Here is an 18,801-nt window from a genome sequence, read left to right on the forward strand (position 1 = left end):
GTTGGTTCTAACCAGTTTTTGTCATGTCCTGTGGCTATGTCATTCTTTTAAAGGTTGTGCCCTGCCCCTTCCCTCCTGTTTCAATAGCAGGGAAAATGGATGAGGCAGGAGACTTAGGACCCAGGCCCTCAAGGAGGCGAGAGAGGGTGCAGCCTGGTTACAAGTGGAGACAGGGCTTGGACTTGAATTGAAGAAGGGCCAGCTCATCCTGGTAGAAGAAAGGAAAGTGTTACCCTTTGACATTGCCTCCAAATTGTGAAAAGCACTCTCCTAGTTTTTATATGTTAGCAGTAATCCCACACAGCAGAAAAGCTCAAAACAGGTCTTTGGACTGCAGTCTGGTGTTGATGTAGATGATACAGCTTCCTTTACCAACCATCGTAAAGAACTGGACAAATACTGGCGATGTTTGTTCTACATGGATGGGGCAAAAGGACCAGGAGAGTGGTGGGCAATTACAACAGAGAATCTTTGGGAGGGAAGAAGAGCCCTGTGGCTGGAGCAGCTGTGATACTGTGATTTATAATAAATATGTATTTGGTCTTTGTCCCCTGAGTCTGGAACAGAGCTCCTAAAACCTTTGGAACGGAGTAATAAGGGTGTCTTTTGTTATGTTAATGAGATGGCTTTGGAAAGCACCTAGGTAACCTAAGGATAGGGGCTGGGTGCCAAGGGACCCGAATGGATGATTAGAGGGTCAGAACTTCCAGGTCTCTAGGGAGGGGAGAGGGGTTGGAGGTTAAATTAGTCACGGAAGTTCAATGATTTAATCAGTCATGACTGTGTAATGAAGCTTCCATAGATAACCTCAAAGGACAGGGTTTGGAGAGCTTCCAGGTTGGTGAAGGAGATTTGGGGAGAGTGGTGCCCAGAGAGATCATGGAAGCTCCCTGCCCCTTCCCCGTACCTTGCCCTATGTATCTCTTCCATGTGGCTGTTCCTGAGCCACTCATCGAACCCAAGGAAGGGGGTTGTTGGCTACAGCCAGTTGGTCAGAAGCACGGGTGACAACATGGACTTGAAATTGGCATCTGAAGGGGTGAGGGTAGGGGGTAGTCTTGTAGGACCAAACCCTTAACCTGTGGAATCTGACGCTGTCTCCAGGTAGACAGTGTCAGGATTGAGTTGACTGTGGTATCTGAGAATTGCTTGGTATGGGGGAAAAAACCCCTCACACACTGGAATTGGGTGCAGAATCATTAGCAGCCATGACAGGGAGGGGATGGGGAGGCTGGAGGCAGGGGCAGGGGGGTGCATAGCCTGAAGAGCCCCCCCAGGTGAGGCCAGTGCGCGTAGTAACACCATTCTGTAGTAAAAACGAATGTGCACCTGGCTGGTACTGAGAAGCAGGTACACACCAGGGTGTGCAGCAGGGTTCCTTTCAGAGTTCAAAATTGGGCAAAAGGAATCAAGATGGGAGGGGCGTGAGAGTTTTTAGGGGCCCAGAAACTTCAAGCTTGAGCTGAGTGGTAGTTGCTCAGGTGAATGCTTTTGTAAAAAATCTATTGAGGCCACATTTAAAATTTGTGTTGTTCATGTAAAATAAATCTCAATGAAAGAAAAAATGAGTGGGGACTTCCCTGGCGGTCCAGTGGTTAAGACTCTGCGCTTTCATTGCAGGGTGTGCGGGTTCAATCCCTGGTCAGGGAGCTAAGATCCCACAAGAAGAGAAAAAATGAGCGAGGACTAGGAGCCAGACTTTGAGAGAAGGGCAGTTGGGAACCATGGAAGGGTTCTGAGCAGAGGAAGGGCCCGGTAATGTCTGGGGCATGGTTGGGGTGGGGGGTGGGGGGTGGGTTGGCCCCAGCTCCTGACTGGCTCTCTAACCCTGGTAAGCCCTCCAGCCCTCTCTGGACCCACTTTTCCCCACCCAGTCCTCTCGTGGGCGTGGAGGCAAAACAGAAGTAGGAGGGGGAAGTCACCAAAATCACCATGAGACCGAGCCCCTGGGGGCAGAGCTCTCTGACTCATGCCTGCAGCCCTGCCCCTGGTGCAGGGCCTTCAGGAAGTGCTGATTGTGTGAGGGGGAGAGCAGAGACTGCTGGAGGGGGAGCATCAGGACCTGAGCTCCACAGTGGAGAGTGGGTGCAGGGCAGCGGGGGCAGATCCGAGATAACTCAGAACAGGAGCGCTCTCACGTGTGCTCTTAGTTTCTTAGTCAAAAGCCCCTTGTAACCAGTTTGTCCCTTGTCCCAGAAGAAACCAACATGTGGTAGAAGGTGAGACGCTTCCAGCCACCCCAGGTAGTAAGTGTGTTCATTCAGTGATATTCACTGAGGCCTGGTATATGCCAGGCCCTTGACATTGAAGACGCAACAGAGCAAAAATGAAAATAGGGTGTAGGGATCTCTGAGTGAATGAATGGGCTGGTTGGCTAAGTGCTGGGGCTTCAGAGCCCGGCCACCTGGGTCAAATCCCAGCTCCCCCATCTCTTTGCTGTGGCTATGGGCAGGGTTCTTAAATCTCCGTGCCTCAGTTTCCTCATCTGTAAAATGGGACCAGTAATACCACCTTGTCTCCTTTTGTAGAGATTTTGTGAGATCATTTATATAAAGGACTTAACGTGGGGCTTTGCCCAATAAATATTATTATTGTAATAGAGACAGGTGCATGGGGCTATGGGAGCTTCAGAGAGGGCTTCCTGGAGGAGGGGACATCTAAGCGGGGGCCCAAAGGAGGCGTAGGAAGGAGTTTGTCCGCTGAAGCCAAGTACAACTAGGAAAGGGTGGTTCTGGAGGAATGAGTTCGGCAGGGTATCTGGCATCACCGAGGAGGGCTTACTGCAGGGGTAGGGTGTTGGAAATGTTCCTGTTTCCTCTTCCCCCCAGATGGGCTGGCGTCCAGAGGAAGGGCTGTCTGCGGCAGTGGGTGGTGCAAGCCCCAGTTTAGCTCTTGGGGCTGATGGGGAGGCTGGCTGCGGACTTGCAGGGAAATCCAAAGATAGCTCAGCAGAGAAGGATGACTCGCAGCCTGGGCTTCCCCTCAAATCAAGGGAAGCGAGGATGAATCAGCCTCTCCAAGTGGAACGAAGCGGCTGTGGGAAGTGAGACCTAGGTTCAGGGTCCAAGGCTGCTCTGTCTTTGACTCACCGCAAGCAGGGCAGAGAGGGAGGGCTCTGCAGTAGGATGAGCTGGGTGTGAATCCAGGCCCTCTAGGCCCTGCTCCTCTTGAAACCTCAGTTTCTGTATCTGTACAATGGGGTGGAGTGGGGCGGGCAGTGGTGGTAGTGACTTACAAAACAGGAGCGCAGAGCTGGGCATACAGGAGGGCCTCTGTAAGTGCCAGCCCCCTTTCCTTTTTCTGTCTTAGTCCTAGCAGGTACGAAACAAGTATGTAGGATGGTTTGGAATTCCTGTTAGTCTCCTGATAGGTGAGTTTTCATCTAGGTTCTGGTGGGATATGAGTAGAGAGGGTTAAAGGGCAGTAGAAAAAAGAAAAAGGGCAGCCACGTATTCATTGTGTCTGAAAATCAGTAGCACTAATAAAAATGATTAAGTTCTCTCATGTATTTGTTCTTACTATATGCCTGACCCTCTGTGCCCTCCCAGTTTTAATCTTCACAGCTGTCCCATGGGAAGGTGGCCCCATCTTACAGGTGAAGTGAAAAGTTCAGAGGTGAAGCCACGTGCCCAAAGTCACACAGCCAGTGGATGGCAGAGCCAGGATTTGGACCCCGATTCAAATCTGAGGGAGGAGGGCTGGGGCCTGGACTCCTGGGTCTGAGGGAGGAGGGGCTGGGGGGCTGGGCTCCTGGGCCTGAATTTAAAGCCCTTGCTCTTCGCCACAGATCTGGGCTGGGGCCAGGCGGGAGTTGAGGACTCCCCAGCCTACAGACCTGGGAGGACACTTCTTGGAGGCCTCTGTTTCATAGATGGGGAGCAGGTTCAGACAGGGCAAGGGCCTTCCACTGGCTGACCTGCCTGTTTGGAGTGTGCATATGTTTCGAAAGAAACAGCAACTTCTTCTGACTTTGTTTAACATTTATTACAAAGTGTAAGAGCAGAGAGTGGCGAGCTTCACCCTTCCCCCCAGTCCCCACCTTCTCCCCCACCAGATAATTCTCTGCAGCTCTGGAGAACTGGTGTCCTCCTCGACCTCCCGCCAGGGGGCTCTGCCTCCTGCCTCGGGCCTCGTTCCTTCATCTGTGCTGGTCAGCGGGTAACTGATGCAGCCCAGGATCTTGGACTCTGGGCCCCCGCTCCCCTCCTCCTCCTCTGGGACTCAGGAGTCCCAGCCCGCAGGCACAGGGTATGTGGGGCAGGGGTGACCATTTTCCCGTTTGGGGCCTCGGTGGGGATGGGCCATGGCCTCCCTCCTTCAGCCAGTGTCCCCGCCAGCAGCCATCAGGGAGTCAACCCACCCCAAGGTGTGGCCCCCCTCGGTCCTTACGCTTAACTGGCTTTATGCGTGGGGCTGGGTTAGGAGTAGCAGAGAGAATGTCCTTGACCTCAGTCCTGGGGAAAGTAGCCTAGTTCTTCCTGGCTGGGTCCTGGGGAGACAAACAGAGAGATGGATAGACAGGCAGGCCAGACACCAGAGGAAGAGACAGAGACAGAGACCAAGCAAAGAAAGAGGGAGCGGGTACTGAGGGTCTGTGAAGGGGGGGCGGAATGTCTGTTTTCCTCGCTGCTGGTCCAGCCCCGAGCTTGGAGTCCCTCCCTTCAGACAGAGCCAGAGTGGAAGAGAAAGGGTGGCCTCACCTCCAGGCCACCCATCCCCCACCCCCTTAGCCACATGGGGTGCTGGCCACAGGCACCCTTCCTCCAGGATATTGTCCTGCCCAGGTCCCAGCTCCCTTACCAGCTACGTGGCCTCCTGGCTTGGTTCTGGAAGCTGCCGTGGACCCAGGGCAGCGCTAAGCAGCTCGGTCAGGGTGTCTAGCCTCCCTGCCAGCGCATCAATCTGCTTCTCCAGGGCCTGGTGTGAGGTGCTCAGACCCAGCTTTAGGTCAGAGAGGATCATGTGCATCTGGGCAGAGAGAGGTCAGAGGGATTGGGGGCTGGGGGAGACTCTCTCCCTGCCCTGTGGAGTAAGGCAGCAGAACCAGCATTTACTAAGTACTTACAGGCCTTGGAGGATTATCTTCGATAATAACAGTTACCTTATCAACCACCTGCCACCGCCCAGCAACTTGGCCCGGTGCTCTTTATAGTTTAAAATCCTCCTAAAAGTGTGGGCAGTGGGAATCCTGTTTCCATTTTTAAGAGCTGAGGAAACAGGCCTGGAGCAGTTAAGTGACACACCCAAGGCAGCACCTGGATCAGGGAGGCCCTAGAATGTAGTAGGTGCTCACTTAAATCTTTGTGGAATTGATCACTGCCTGACTTCACAATCCACAGAGCCCTTTCTCTGCCTTCTCAAACTAGGATTCACAGCTTCGTCCTTGAGAGTGTGTGAGCTTTCTATGAGAACTCTTGACTTCTGTGTTTTGGGCCGGGTGGATAATCTTGGAAATCACAACCTGCCAATTCCGGCAGATTTAGGCCACCACCATGCAGTTTAGGGGCCGGCATCTGTGGCTGTGTTTACCATGGTATTGGGGCCAAGGGCCACTGTTTGAATTGTCATGGACTAATGAGAAAAAATCAAAGGCTACCGGATAAGCAAGAGGTGCTGTGAGTCAAGCCAGGGGGCGTGATGTCACCTACCCGAGCACTTCAGAATCAAGGGGACCCAGCAGAAGGAGGGCAAGCTGAGTCACCCCTTGGCCAGGCAAGCCTGCCCAGCGCTCCTGGGCCCGCTCTTCACAATAGCAACACAGATTGAGTTTTCCCGAAACGTTGTCACCTGTCCATGTGTCAGTGCTGTTAATTCGCATTTTATTGCTTTGCCCTTTGTGTTTGAACTTGGTTTGTCAATTTGCTTTGGTTTTATTGTTGTATAACAGTCATAGTTGAAAGGAATTTTATATCCGTCCACATGTAAGTAACTTGACAATGGAGATAATTTCACATCGAACACTGGAGTTCTTTGTACTGTTATTTAAGTTTCAAAGGAAACTGCACCTTACATGAGAAACGCTATTGCGTCATTCACTTATTCATTCGTTCGTTCGTTCAGCCACAGACCTTTATCGAGTGGCTGTGTGTGCCAGCGTTCCCTGTTCCAGGGCCAGATCTCCTCACCAGCTGCCCCCACCCTCCCTCTTCTCCCAGACCCCCTCTCATGGGACCCCAGTACCTTGGAGATGTCCACCATGGAGTTCACTTTTTCCCGGAGCTTTCTGTGTTTCAGCCGCACCTGGCGGAACCTGGGGGTAAAAAAACTGGGGGGTGAGAGTGGCCCTAGCTCAGAGGTGGGATGAGAGGGGGTGGCTGCGCCCCTGAGCCCGCCTCCCATAGAGACCCGGGCATCCAGGCGCACAGGCACTCGGAGACATGCAAACGAGAGCATCACACACAGTCACTGTGAGGTCCAGGTGGGCGTCCGTTCAGTGAGACAACACATGGGCATCTTGACCTGGGCACGCGTTCATGCTTGGTCACACACACACACACACACACACACACACACACAGACACGCGTGCGCATGCACCCTGCAGAGAGGAGGAGACTTGGACATGGCGTGCGCACGCACAGAGGTCCTCACCTGTTGATGGCGGCCAGCAGCCTGCGCTGGTGCCTGCGGGCGGCTCCAGAGTCCTTCCTGCGTTTATGTTTGTAGAACATCCAGGACTCTTGCAGCACTCGGGCGGCCGACTCTTTCATCTGGGGGTGGGTTTCACAGTGTCAAGGGAGATAGTCCTCCTAGGGTTCCGGGAGGAGGGGCTGGGGGTCTGGATCCTGGGTCTGAGGGAGGAGGGGCCGGGGGCCTGGATCCTGGGTCTGAGGGAGGAGGGGCCGGGGGCCTGGATCCTGGGTCTGAGGGGGGAGGGGCCGGGGGCCTGGATCCTGGGGCTGAGGGGGGAGGGGCCGGGGGCCTGGATCCTGGGGCTGAGGGGGGAGGGGCCGGGGGCCTGGATCCTGGGGCTGACGGGGGAGGGGCTGGGGGCCTGGATCCTGGGGCTGAGGGGGGAGGGGCCGGGGGCCTGGATCCTGGGTCTGAGGGAGGAGGGGCCGGGGGCCTGGATCCTGGGTCTGAGGGGGGAGGGGCCGGGGACCTGGCTCCTGGGGCTGAGGAAAGGGTGTGCTCTGGGTGCTGGAGGCCCCCCTCACCTCTTTGGCATACTGAATATCCATCATGAAGTTGTGCACGTGCTTCTCTGCCTTATTAAACTCCAGCTTCCGGGCCACCACGGCCACCAGCAGGGCTGTGCAGCAGACCCCCTGTGGGCACAGCAGGCACTGTGACACAAGGCTTGTGGGGATCTGAGGACCAGCCTCGTGCCACCAACTCTGTCTCTCCTTGAGCCCTCCCAACAGCCACAGACGTCAGGCACCACCACCGCTAGTTGACAGACAAGCAAACCAGGCCAGAGAGAACCAGGGTTCCACAGGTCCTAGTGGTGGAGCTGAGATCATAAAATCACGCGTCCGAGTCCAACTCCTGGTTGTGGTATTTACACCATCACAATGTTCTCTCTTTTTTTAAAAAAATAAATTTATTTATTTTATTTTATTTATTTTTGGCTGTGTTGGATCTTCGTTGCTGCGCGCGGGCTTTCTCTAGTTGCAGAGAGTGGGGACTACTCTTCGTTGCGGTGCACGGGCTTCTCATCGCGGTGGCTTCTCTTGTTGCAGAGCACAGGCTCTAGGTGCACGGGCTTCAGTAGTTGTGGTGCATGGGCTCTAGAGCGCAGGCTCAGTAGTTGTGGCTCACGGGCTTAGTTGCTCCGCGGCATGTGGGATCTTCCCGGACCAGGGCTCGAACCCGTGTCCCCTGCATTAGCAGGCGGATTCTTAACCACCGCGCCACCAGGGAAGCCCATGTTCTCTTTTGTTAAGTGTGTGATTGGAGATTGGCGAGAAGGGCTGGTTCTGGGCAAGGAGCAGACCTCAGGCTCCTGCGGGACCCTTTCCTCCCCACGGTCCAGTGGGCCATCAGGTCACCGAGGGTGTCCCTCCCCCTCCTCCCCACCACTACAGCCTCTGCCCAGCTCTGGCCACATCCTCTCCCTTCTGGACAGTCTCCAGCCTTTCCCTTACTCCACCCTGACCCCAGGGAGATCTAACACCCAGTTATGACCCTGACGCCCTCACCCTAATCTCCTTCTAGGCTCCCACTGCCCCAGACTTCTTAGCCCAGCTCTCAAGGCCTTCCAAGGTCCAGGCCGCTCTTCCTCCTCTGCCCAGCTTCCGTCCCAGGCAACTCAGCCCTCACCTGCCTGAGCACCTTGGTCTCACTCTTCTCCCTTCCTTCTCGAGGCCTCTGATCCTTCAAGGCCCCAGCAAATCCCAACTGCTCTGTAGCACCTGCTCACTCTTCCTGGAGTTAGAATGAATCTCCTGAAGTCTTCCCGCACCCCATATGTTTCAACTCTTGACCCTCAGAATAATTACTAGCTGTAAACCTTGGCTCTGGGACTGCTCGGGTTTCAAGCCCAGCTTCAGAGCAAGTTATCTAATCTCTCAGTGTCTGAGTTTCTTATCTGTAAAATGTGCACACCCTCACAGTATTACTCCAAGGATTCCATAAGTTAACATCTTTAGAGCAGAGACTGGCACAGAGTATGTGCCCGATAAAAGTTAGCCGTTATAATTTCATTGTACCTTGGAACCTCTCAGCTAGGAGTGGGCTGTGAGCTTGAGTGCAAATCGCCTTATCTCTCAGTTTCTCCTTTTGTCAAATGAGGGAGGAGGTCCCAGGCAGCCCTGAGGGTCCCTGACCCTTTGGGAGTGTGTCCTTGGCTGAGTCTCTGCCCCTCTTTCCTAGTCACAAAGACTCACTGCTGGAGGGGAGGGGGCTGTCACATTTCCCTGCCACCCCATGCATCATCTGTGGACCCAGGACGGGGATTCACCATGTCCTTCCTGGGACAAATGAGGGCTGGGGCTGGAGGCTTGAATCCCTGCGGGTGAAGGGAGCCAGATCTCACAGGGAGGTGAAGGCCAAGGCATTGGGTGCTGGGTCTATGAGGGGAAGGGGGCAGATGTCTAGATTTAGGAGGAGGCCGACTCTGGGGAGGAGGCTGGAGTCTGGGGCTTGGGGAGCCTCTGCCTCATCCTTGAGGGCACAGGAGCTGGGGTAGGGGCAGCCGGACGCCTGGAACCAGTTACAATAACAGGTTCCGCATCGCCACCCCCTGACCCATTTACTGAGCATTTTCTGTGTTTGAGACCCTTTACATGGTTTAATTCATTTCGTCTTCTCAGGAACCCCATGAGGAGTACACTGGTATCAGCATCCCCATTTTATAGATGAGGAGACTGAGGCCCAGAAAGACTGTGTGGCTGACTCCCAGCTAGGAAGTGGGCAGAAGCAGGATTTGAACCCAGGCAGCCTGAGCCCACAGGCATGCTCTTGATGTCTAGACGCAATAAATAGCTTTAATGGAGGCTGGGAGACTGGATTCCTGGGTCCTGGAAGAGCCTAGAGCTGGGAAACCAGGTACCTGAATCCTGGATGATTGAGAGGGTAAAGGGGGGAGAGGGAAAGATACCTGAGTCTTGGTGGGGCTTGGGGCTGGATTCCTGGAATCTGGGAGGAAATGGGGCTGGGAGGTCAGGGGCCTGTGTTCCTGAGGAGGATGTGGGCTGGGTCCTAGGTTCTTGAGAGAGCAAGGACTCAGGGGATGGATTCCTGGGTTTTCAAAGGAAATGAGGCTAGTGTTTGTGTCCTGGACAGGGAATGGGGCTGTGGGGGTCCAGACACCCGAGTTTCTTGGGGGTGTCCCTGAGTGTCTTAGTTGGCTCCGTGGTTTCCTGGGGCCCAGGGGATGAGCAGTGTGGGATAAAGGCAGGGTCCCTGAGTGGGTGTACTCACCATGACCCCAGTGCAGAGGCAGACAATCTTGCCCCATATGGTACCCGGCACCACGTCCCCGTAGCCGATGGTGAGGAATGTGATGGGGATCAGCCACAGTGTGTCTGAAAGGTGCCCGGTGGCATTAACGGTCTGTCTGTGGGGAAGAGTGGGTTAATTCTGGGGTTCCTGTGATGTTTGATACCCTCTTTCTTAACATACACCCACAGTTCCAAGAAGCACTCAGAAAAAGCCAGTAAGTTCTGGGCTTTGGAGAGCCTGCCTGGCCTCCTCTTTGCTGTGTGACCTGGGCAAGATGCTCAACCACTCTGGGCTGTGGGATTTGAACCTGGATCCGACCAATTCCAAAGCCTTTTTGGTTTCAGCTAGGCTGCCAGGGCTGCTACATTCAGAGCGTGTGGCTGAGGGGTTGAGAGGGGGGCAGAAACCCAGCCTGAAGTCCACCTGTCAGACCCGGCAGGGGGCTGCATCCACTCAAAGGAAGGGGCACCTTTTTCTAATTTCCACAAAGATGCTCTATGGCCTAGAGGTGGCCCTATCAGGACTAAAAAGGTGGGACTCTAAAAAGGCTTGGCGGGGGACTTCCCTGGTGGTCCAGTGGTAAAGAACCCGCCTTACAATGCAGGGGACACGGGTTCGATCCCTGGTCAGGGAGCTAAGATCCCACAGGCTGCAGGGCAACTAAGCCTGCGCACCACAACTACTGAGCTTGCGCACCTCAACCAGAGCCTGCGTGCCGCAAACCACAGAGCCCACGCGCCCTGGAGCCTGTGTGCCACAACTAGAGAAGAAAAAACCTGCACGCCACAACTAGAGAGAAGTCCACGTGCCGCAACAAAAGATCTCGCATGCCACAACCAAGACCCGACGCAGCCAAAAATAAATAAAATAAAATAAATAATAAATAAATCTTTAAAATAAATAAATAAATGCACTTTAAAAAAAAATAAAATTAAAAGTCTTGGCGGACTCTGCCTCTTTTCCCCTCACTTCATAGAAGGGGACCTTTAGGTCCAGCCATGGAAAGGATTGATAATCAGGATTTGTCTAACTTTGACCCACAGTTAGGCCAAAGCAGGGAAAGCATCATTCACCAGGGCCCCAGACACCTCAAACCCACTAAATTAGTGTCTGGAGGTGGGGATTGAATCTGCCCTGTTAAGCTCCAACCCCTGCATCCCAAAATGCATTCAAGTTTGAGGAATTCTGCCTCAAACAGATTTAGAAATTTGGCTCCCTCCCCATCCTCCCATTTTTCAGGTGAGAAAATTGGTGGGAGGATCATTTACTGATCCTCCCATTTTTCAGGTGAGAAAATTGGTGGGAGGATCATTTACTGATCCTGACCAATTTCCCAACTGAGAAAACAGATCCTGTGAGATGAATGAGTTTAAAATCATGAAAGATTAGAATTGCCAGGGAGACTTTAAAGATGGTGGATTTTGATACCCATTTTATAGATGCGGAAACAGAGGCTCAGAGAGGAGAGATCTAAGGCCAGTTCTTCCCATTCTCCATCTCCCCTCAAGAATCCTTTGCCACATGTACTAAACCAGAGGTTCTCAAATTTGAGCCAGCATCAGAGTGAACTGTTAAAAAAGATTGCTGGGCCCAACCCACCAGAGTTTTGGATTCCATAGGTCCTGGTGGGGCCTGCGAATTTGGATTTGCAACCAGTTCCCAGGAGATGCTGCTGGTCCCAGAACCACACTTTGAGAACCACTGGCTAAGATTACCCCCCATTTGTTTATCTGTAAGGTAAGTGGAGGCCCTGAGGGGTACAGTTCCAGCATCAGGTCAAAGTCCAGCAGGCGGCCTCGAATTCCCGTACCAATTCTCTGCACGGAATTCCCTTCTGGTGCAGCCCGGGGGTCACCGGGAGCACCTACAGTGCATCTGTGCTAATTTGGAAAAGATGTCCCCTTCCTCCAAAGCAGGTGCAACCCTTGGCCAGGGCCCAGTGCCTGCGTGTGGAGACTGAACAGCTGCCTGGAAACCTGAGGCAGGAGAGATTTGGAAGCAGGAAGGGCAGGGCTTCCTATGGTGTGTGTGTGTGTCTGGGGAGACTGGAGACTGCAGGTGGAGGAACGGCTTTGGGGCGAAGGGCTTTCTCCACTTCTTGGTCTCAGGGACTCCCAACCTGCAGCACTGTACAGGGCGATGGTGGTTGTAAGCGGCTCCTCCAGAGGCTCCAGGTACCATCACCTCCCGCCCTCCCCTCCCCCCGCATCCTCACCTCTCGGCCACCGACAGCACCCAGGCGGTGGTGAGCCAGAGGCCAAGCGTGAGGCAGAGCAGCAGGCGGCCGGGGTGCGTGTTCATGTACAGCTTGGCCACGAACCAGTGGCGGAAGCGGACCTGGTTGAGCGCGCCGATGCTGCGGTAGGAGGCGTTGAGCAGGACGCCGCTGCGCAGGAGCAGGGCGCGGGGCACCAGGTACAGGCGCAGCAGCATGGCCAGCGACAGCAGCGCCTCCGCCTGGCCCAGGAAACTCGGCCAGGACTGCGTGACCGCCGTCTTTGGGGACCCCGAGCCCTGCGCGCACGGCGGGCCCCACACCGGCGCCGGGTGCAGCCCGCACACAGCCAGCTCCAGCCCGATCTGCGCCGCCTGCCGCCCGGTCAGCGCCACGCGCCAGTCCCGGAGCCCGTTGTCCGTCATGAACAGCTGCAGGGAGGGGAACGGATGGAGAAGGAGGGGGGTCACACGAAGGTCAGGCGCCCGCTCCCCAGCCTGCGCGGGGAGATAAGGGGGGCGCGCCCGCGGGGCCGGAGAGGGAGGCAGATAGCGCAGGGCATGGGGCCCGGGAGGGTGGGAAGGGGCAGGGCAGGACCCGGGGAAGACATCTCTCCACCTTCTCCCCCTCCTAGTTTCAGCCCACTTCCAGAACTTCCAGCCCAGGAACACTTATTGAGTGCCTATTGTATGCCCGACATTGTTCTATATATTGAGATATACTGAGGATATGGGTGGGCAAAACAAACAAAACAAAACCCCTGCCTCCCCAAGAACTTACATTCCACATCCATAGAGCTATGTCCTACTCCAGTTTCTGGGGACGCAGTAGTAATTGCCATCATCCCATTAGCAATGATAATAGCCAACATTTACAGGGCACTTTGGAGGTGCCAGGCATTGCGCTGTCCTCTTTACGTGTTGTGACTCAGTGAGTGCTCACAAGACAGTGAGATTGAAAATATTCTTACCCCCATTTTATAGATGCAGAAACTGAGGCCCAGGGCCCTCAGGCCACTTAACTACTCGAATGACTGCTTTAATGATAATGTGTACTTCTTACTGGGCACATCTTGTGTGCCAGGCACTGCAAGGGGCGTCACCACACTCGACCAATAACCCTCATTTTATACTGCAGAGGTGTGGGGGGAAGGGAACAGGATCTGGGGATGTGGGGGATGGGATGAGAGGGGAAGGGGTGGAGAGTCCAGTGTGGGTTGAGACATGAGATGGGAGGGGGGGAGACAGGTGGGAAGGGCTCCTGGGTCTGTGGGGTCGTTGGCACAGAGGTGGGGAGCTCAGCAGTGGGGAAGGACCTGCAGGCACATGGCTAGGATCTTGGGTTGTCGGGATGGGAACAGGTAGGGACTCGGGGATGGAGAAGTGAGATCTGGGAGGCTGTGTCTTTTGTGAGGCAACCTGGGGACAGAGTGGACAGAGGCCTGGGGGCGGGAACTCTCAGCATCTACAGGTGTGCAAGGTGAGACAGAGTGCAGCAGGTGGGGGAAGGTCAGGGCTGCTCCGGGGGGCTGTCTGTCTGTCCTGGGTTCACCCCCTCCGGGTGGATGAGGGTGTGGATGTATCTCAGGGTGGAGGAAGCTCATTACTCAGCCCAGGAGGTGGGAAGTGTGAGCCGACAGGGCGTGGGGGGGGGGGGCGCTGACGGGAGCTAGGAAGGGGCCTACCTGGACCTCTTTGGCGTGAAAGGCCACAATCAGGGAAAGCAGCAAGAACGTGGAGATGCTTATCATGCATTTAACCAGGAACAGGTGGATCGCCCACTGTTGGGAGGGAGAGAGAAAGGGGTGAGATCCCAGGTCTCCCTCAGTCCCCTCTGCACTCTTCCCAAACCGCCATCCCTTCTCCATTCCCAATTTCCTAGCCTCCTAACCCCCAGCCCCCAGCCCAGTTCCTCCTGATGCCTCAGGTCTGGGGAAGTCTCAGCTGGTCCCCAGGCAGAGTGCCCTCTTCCTTCCCAATGGGACAGCCCTGGCCCAGGTGCCAGTGTTCACCCTCCTCAGCTCTTCTCCGAGGACCACACCCCGAGGGAAGACCTTGAAACTCACATTCCTTCCTAATTCCCCCATACTGGTCCCCATCAATAATAGTTCCTCAGTTGTGTGTGTGTGTGTGTGTGTGTGTGTGTGTGTGTGTGTGTGTGTGTGTATGGGGGGGTGTCTAGAAACAGACATTTAGCCTCTAAAGAGTGGTCCCTTCCCTTCCCACCCAGCTGGTCTCTGCCCTAGAAAGCAACTTCAGGTCCCTCCCCACACCCCGCCCGCAGTTCCTGAGGAGCCTAGAAACTATCACTCAGGCTCCAGGGAATGAATGACACCCTCCCCTGCCCTCATCCAGGGGGCTGGGTTCCTAAGACCCCAGCCCCAGCTCTGAGAAAGGCCCTCCAGGCCTGCTGCCCTGTGTGTCTCCTCTGCCTCCCTCCCCACCTCCTGCCCTCTCTCCTGGCTCTAAGCCCAGGGCAGATCTGGCCAGAAGCACATAGCCTCCAGAAACCACGGGAAGTTTTTTTCCCTGTCTTTGTGTGGCAATACTTTGGAGGAATCTAGAATTCTTGAGGAAGGGATTTAGAGGGGACTGGGACTGCTGGATTCCCTAGGAGGGGGTGTGTGTGGGGATCCCTGCCTGGGAGGTGGTGTCAGGGGGAAGAGTTCACTTGGGCTCCCACTCTGAGCTCAGCACCTGTTTCTCCTAAAACACTGCCAGCTCCCCTGACCCGGCCAGGGCCCCCCTCTGTGCAGGGGAAGAGGGCCAGTTTCCTGCCCCATGGGGCCTGCCCCCCTTCCCCGAACAATGGTGCTGTTGTCCCTAGCCCTCCCCCACCCCTTCATCCTTCTGTGGCTCCCCAGTTCCCTGTCCCATTCTTTTGTCCCAAAGAACACCCCACTAGACCCAACCTCCTCCCCACTCTGCAGTCCACTTCTCTGGTGGTCCTCTCTCCTTTCCAATTCCTCTTGCCCCAAATCCCTGACCCCCTTCGCTGTCTGTACCACTCCGTCTCTTACTGCATCTTTGTCTTGGTCTCTCTCTGTCTTGGTCTCTCTGTGTATCTCTGCCTCTCGGTACCTCTCACCATCCTCCCTCTCCCGCCCCACTATCTCTATCACGTTCCCCTGCATCGGTGGGGTCTGGCCCAGGCCTCTCCTCCAGCCCCTCTCCCATGGCGAGCAGGTGTCTGGATCCCTGCAAAATGAGTTTATTAGATTACGATGGAGGTGGGGAGGGGACACGGGTGTTGTCAAGGCGGTCATAGAAAGGGGGCCGAGGAAGACCCTTCGGGTCATGTATTTCAACCCTCACCCCCGGTTTCCAGTTGGGGAAGCTGAGGCTCAGAGAGCTGCAGCAGATTCCAGAGTCCGCGTGCTGGAGGCAGCAGCTGGCAGGTGGTAGAGGGAAGCAATTGGAGGTGAGAAGGCGGAGGGATGAGGTGGCGTAGGAAAGACCCCCTGTCCCTTCCCATCTGCCAGGGCTTCCTTGTCCTCACCTCGCCTGCTGGGCGGGGTGCTGAAGTGTGGGAGCGGCGGGTCAGCCCGGCCATGCTTCCTGTTGGCATGGGCTTCGGCGGCCCCACCCCCTCAGTGCCCACTGCCCTCGCCTGGCCACCCGGCCAGAGGAAGCCAGCCTGCCCTGACAGTCCGTGTGGCTCTTGGTCACTTCAAAGCTGCCTGCCTCTCCCACCCCCAAATCCAAGCCTGAGTGTTGTCCCCCAGAAATCCCCCAACTCAATCCTCAAATCAGTGCCCTCCAACCAGCCCAATTCCACGTCCCTTACCCTAGACAGATCTCCAACCCCTCCTTTCCTGTTGAGCAATTCTGTCCCGTCCTCAAGCCGCCAGTTCTGACCGGTGTCCTTCATCTGCCCCCATCGCTGCCCAGACCAGGGCGGGAATGTGCTGGGAACCTGCTCAGACCTGTCCTAGCCCCACTTGTTCTTTCCTTCCCCACTCACACTATCCTCAAAGTCAGCCCCTCTTCCCCTAAAAATGCTCGAAGTCACCTCTAAGGAGCCCGGGCCCCAGCCTCTCCTCTCCTGGGACCCAGGAGTCCAGGCTACCATAAACCTACCTCTCCCTTATTTCCCAGATTAAATAGCCCATAGATTCTGGGGAAGCTGAGCTTCTTAATGATGGAGATGGAGGGGGGAGGAGGGCGGTGCTTGTTTTCTTTTCCCACCCCTCCACCCAGCCAGTTCTTTTGGTCTCTGCCCTTTGCCTCTGAGATACTGCACGAACATTAGAGTTTAGATAAGGACCAAGGAGCTGCCGCCTACTGGAAGAAGTCAGCCTTTCTCCCCACCCTCCCTTCGCTGAACCTGGGGTTATCTCTCCCCTAATCTGCCCTTGGGAGACTCAAGTATCTGACCAGCCACCTCCTGGCCTCCAGGGGTCCTGGACCTCCAACTGTCTAATTGCAATACCTTCAAACTGACACTCTGTGACCCCCCTTTCCTTCCTTTTGCAGAGAGGGCCCCCTGCATTTACCCCCCTAGGTCCCAGGAGTCCAGCCCTCAGCCCCCTCCACTCTCAGACCCAGGGGTCTCCAGCCTCTACTCACTCAGGACCCGAGAGTCCTGGCCCCCAGCCCCCTCCTCCCTCAGACCCAGCAGTTTCAGCCCCCAGCCCCTCCTCCCGCAAGACTCGGGAGTCTCAGCCTCCAGCCTCCACTCACCGGGCACCCCCCGAACCATAGCATCTCCGCGTGCAGGACCATGAGTCCGATGCCGATCCCTGCCAGTGCCAGTGCCCAGCCTGCCAGACTCTTCTCCTGCTCCAGCAGATGCTTTCTCCTCCTCAGGGCCCCCAGGCCTGGCACCAGCTCCCCGCCCATGGCCCCCGGGGTCTTGGGGCTCAGCCAGCTTCCTGCCCAGAGTCCCCCACCTCGCAGCACACAAAGAGCAGCCACTATGGCTTGCAGGTCCCCGGGCTGCTCTGCTCCCTCGCTCTGGGCTCTTGCTTTGAGGCGCAGCAGATCCTGTGCCCTCTGTGGGGTGGTGACTGCTGGGCAGGGCGGGGAGGTGCTGGGGAGGCCCCTGGGCAGAGGGGAGGCTCCCCAACCCCCTTCTCAGACTAAGGAGGGGCGGGGTGTGCCTTGGGGCAGAGCAAGGAAGAGGCGTGTGTCCACATGGATTAAGACACACACCAACACACAATGGGCTTTGTCATACACAACCGGTCTGCAGCGTGTAATACACACCTACACTCAGCCACACCCGGACACCATGCAACACAGGGTGATAACACCCTCAAACACGGCATGGCCGGAGACAGAACCTAACACCCATGGGCATGCAACACAACCTACACCGAGTGACTCACAACTCCCGACGAGCTCTGAAACTCACAGCCACACCCGGACACCACACACGTGATGTGACACACGCTGGCACTTAGTGAGGCAGGCAGCGCCCTGTGGCACACACGGTCACCTAAATATTGTCCACGCGCAGGCACAAACACTGCAATCAAAGTTGGCACAACATCCTCTGACACAAACAGCCACACCCAGATGCCACACACAGGATGATGCCCATTCGTAGCTACACAAACACAACATATACGGGTGTTCCACAAACACACACTCTGTATTGACCTCGCAATCCCCATATGCCACACACAACAAATCTGTGTGAACAAAGCACTCAGCCATCACACACCTGTGGAACACAACACGACATGTGCAGACACACAGCATTTAGGGACACATCCATGGCAGTCTCCAATCACCCAGCACGTAGAGAAATGCACACTGACGTACGTCACGGCACGTGGTGACTCAAGCACATACGCTCATAGACTGATTCACAACACACATGGATTCACCCTGACAGACAATATACCCCGGTGCACAATGCCATTCATATATGCAGTCAGAGAACAATATGAATGGATGCGTGTAGGAACGGACCTATAGGCCCAGTGACACACACAGAAACCCAAGCGGCATGTGCCCCATGTAAGACATTTTGATCTATTTTGGTGCATCACACAGGACACAACCAAGAATGGTGCCCCTGGGGGAGGGGGGCGGGGCACAGGCTACACGGACCCTGATGCCCAAGAGCAACGTGCACAGAGTAAAACATGCCCCATCGCCTCGGACTGACACCATAAACCACACCCACACACAGCCTGGCACATGATACACTCCAACACAGGTGGCCACACAAACACAACATATACAGTGGAATACACAAAGACACAATGACACAAAGCACGTGCTACACTATTTCCCAGCAGAAACACTGTGTCTCATGAACCAGCAGATGTGACCCACTGACACAGCCATCACTTAGGCCTGAAATGACATCACACACAGCACCGGGGAACGCCCTCTGGTACAATGTAATACACAGCCATGCATGCAAACACAACACTCTGAGTGTGGGTCCCCAGTCTGTGTTCTTGGCAGGGAAAAGAGAGGCCCCCAACATGGACACACACCTGGAAGGAGACACAGGGTCACATCACTGAGTGATACACAACTTTACGCACACAACACCCACAAAGGAGAGACACAACACACGCTGATGCACAGAACAGCAAATGCAATGCAGACTGATGCACGGTGACCCCCAGAGTGACAACCATGCGGCATGTGACCACATGCAGCAGCACAGATGTTACGCACGGGTCTGTACACCGTACATCTAGACACACATCAAAACCCTCCACCAGCAACACACGGGGACT

General features: G+C 55.4%; 1 protein-coding gene across 2 annotated transcripts; it reads right to left on the bottom strand.

Annotated features, from left to right (window-relative positions):
- Positions 1–1,804: 1,804 nt before the first annotated feature.
- Positions 1,805–17,124, bottom strand: KCNN4 (potassium calcium-activated channel subfamily N member 4). 2 transcript variants are annotated; one of them, XM_082368408.1, is made up of 9 exons: positions 15,885–16,475; positions 13,783–13,878; positions 12,099–12,529; positions 9,863–9,998; positions 7,156–7,266; positions 6,590–6,708; positions 6,181–6,250; positions 4,801–4,968; positions 1,805–4,489 (listed from the first exon to the last, which is right to left on the bottom strand). In XM_082368408.1, the coding sequence occupies exons 1-8, from the start codon at positions 15,966–15,968 to the stop codon at positions 4,804–4,806; spliced, it is 1,212 nt and encodes a 403-aa protein (XP_082224534.1). In that variant the 5' UTR covers positions 15,969–16,475; the 3' UTR covers positions 1,805–4,489; positions 4,801–4,803. The 2 variants fall into 2 exon arrangements, with proteins under 2 accessions (XP_082224534.1, XP_082224533.1); XM_082368407.1 differs by lacking the exon at positions 15,885–16,475 and adding an exon at positions 16,781–17,124 and having other exon boundaries at positions 1,807–4,489.
- Between the last annotated feature and the right edge of the window lie 1,677 nt (positions 17,125–18,801).

This window comes from Balaenoptera borealis (assembly GCF_965194805.1).
Source record: "Balaenoptera borealis genome assembly, chromosome: 19".
NCBI classification, from domain to species: domain Eukaryota; kingdom Metazoa; phylum Chordata; class Mammalia; order Artiodactyla; family Balaenopteridae; genus Balaenoptera; species Balaenoptera borealis.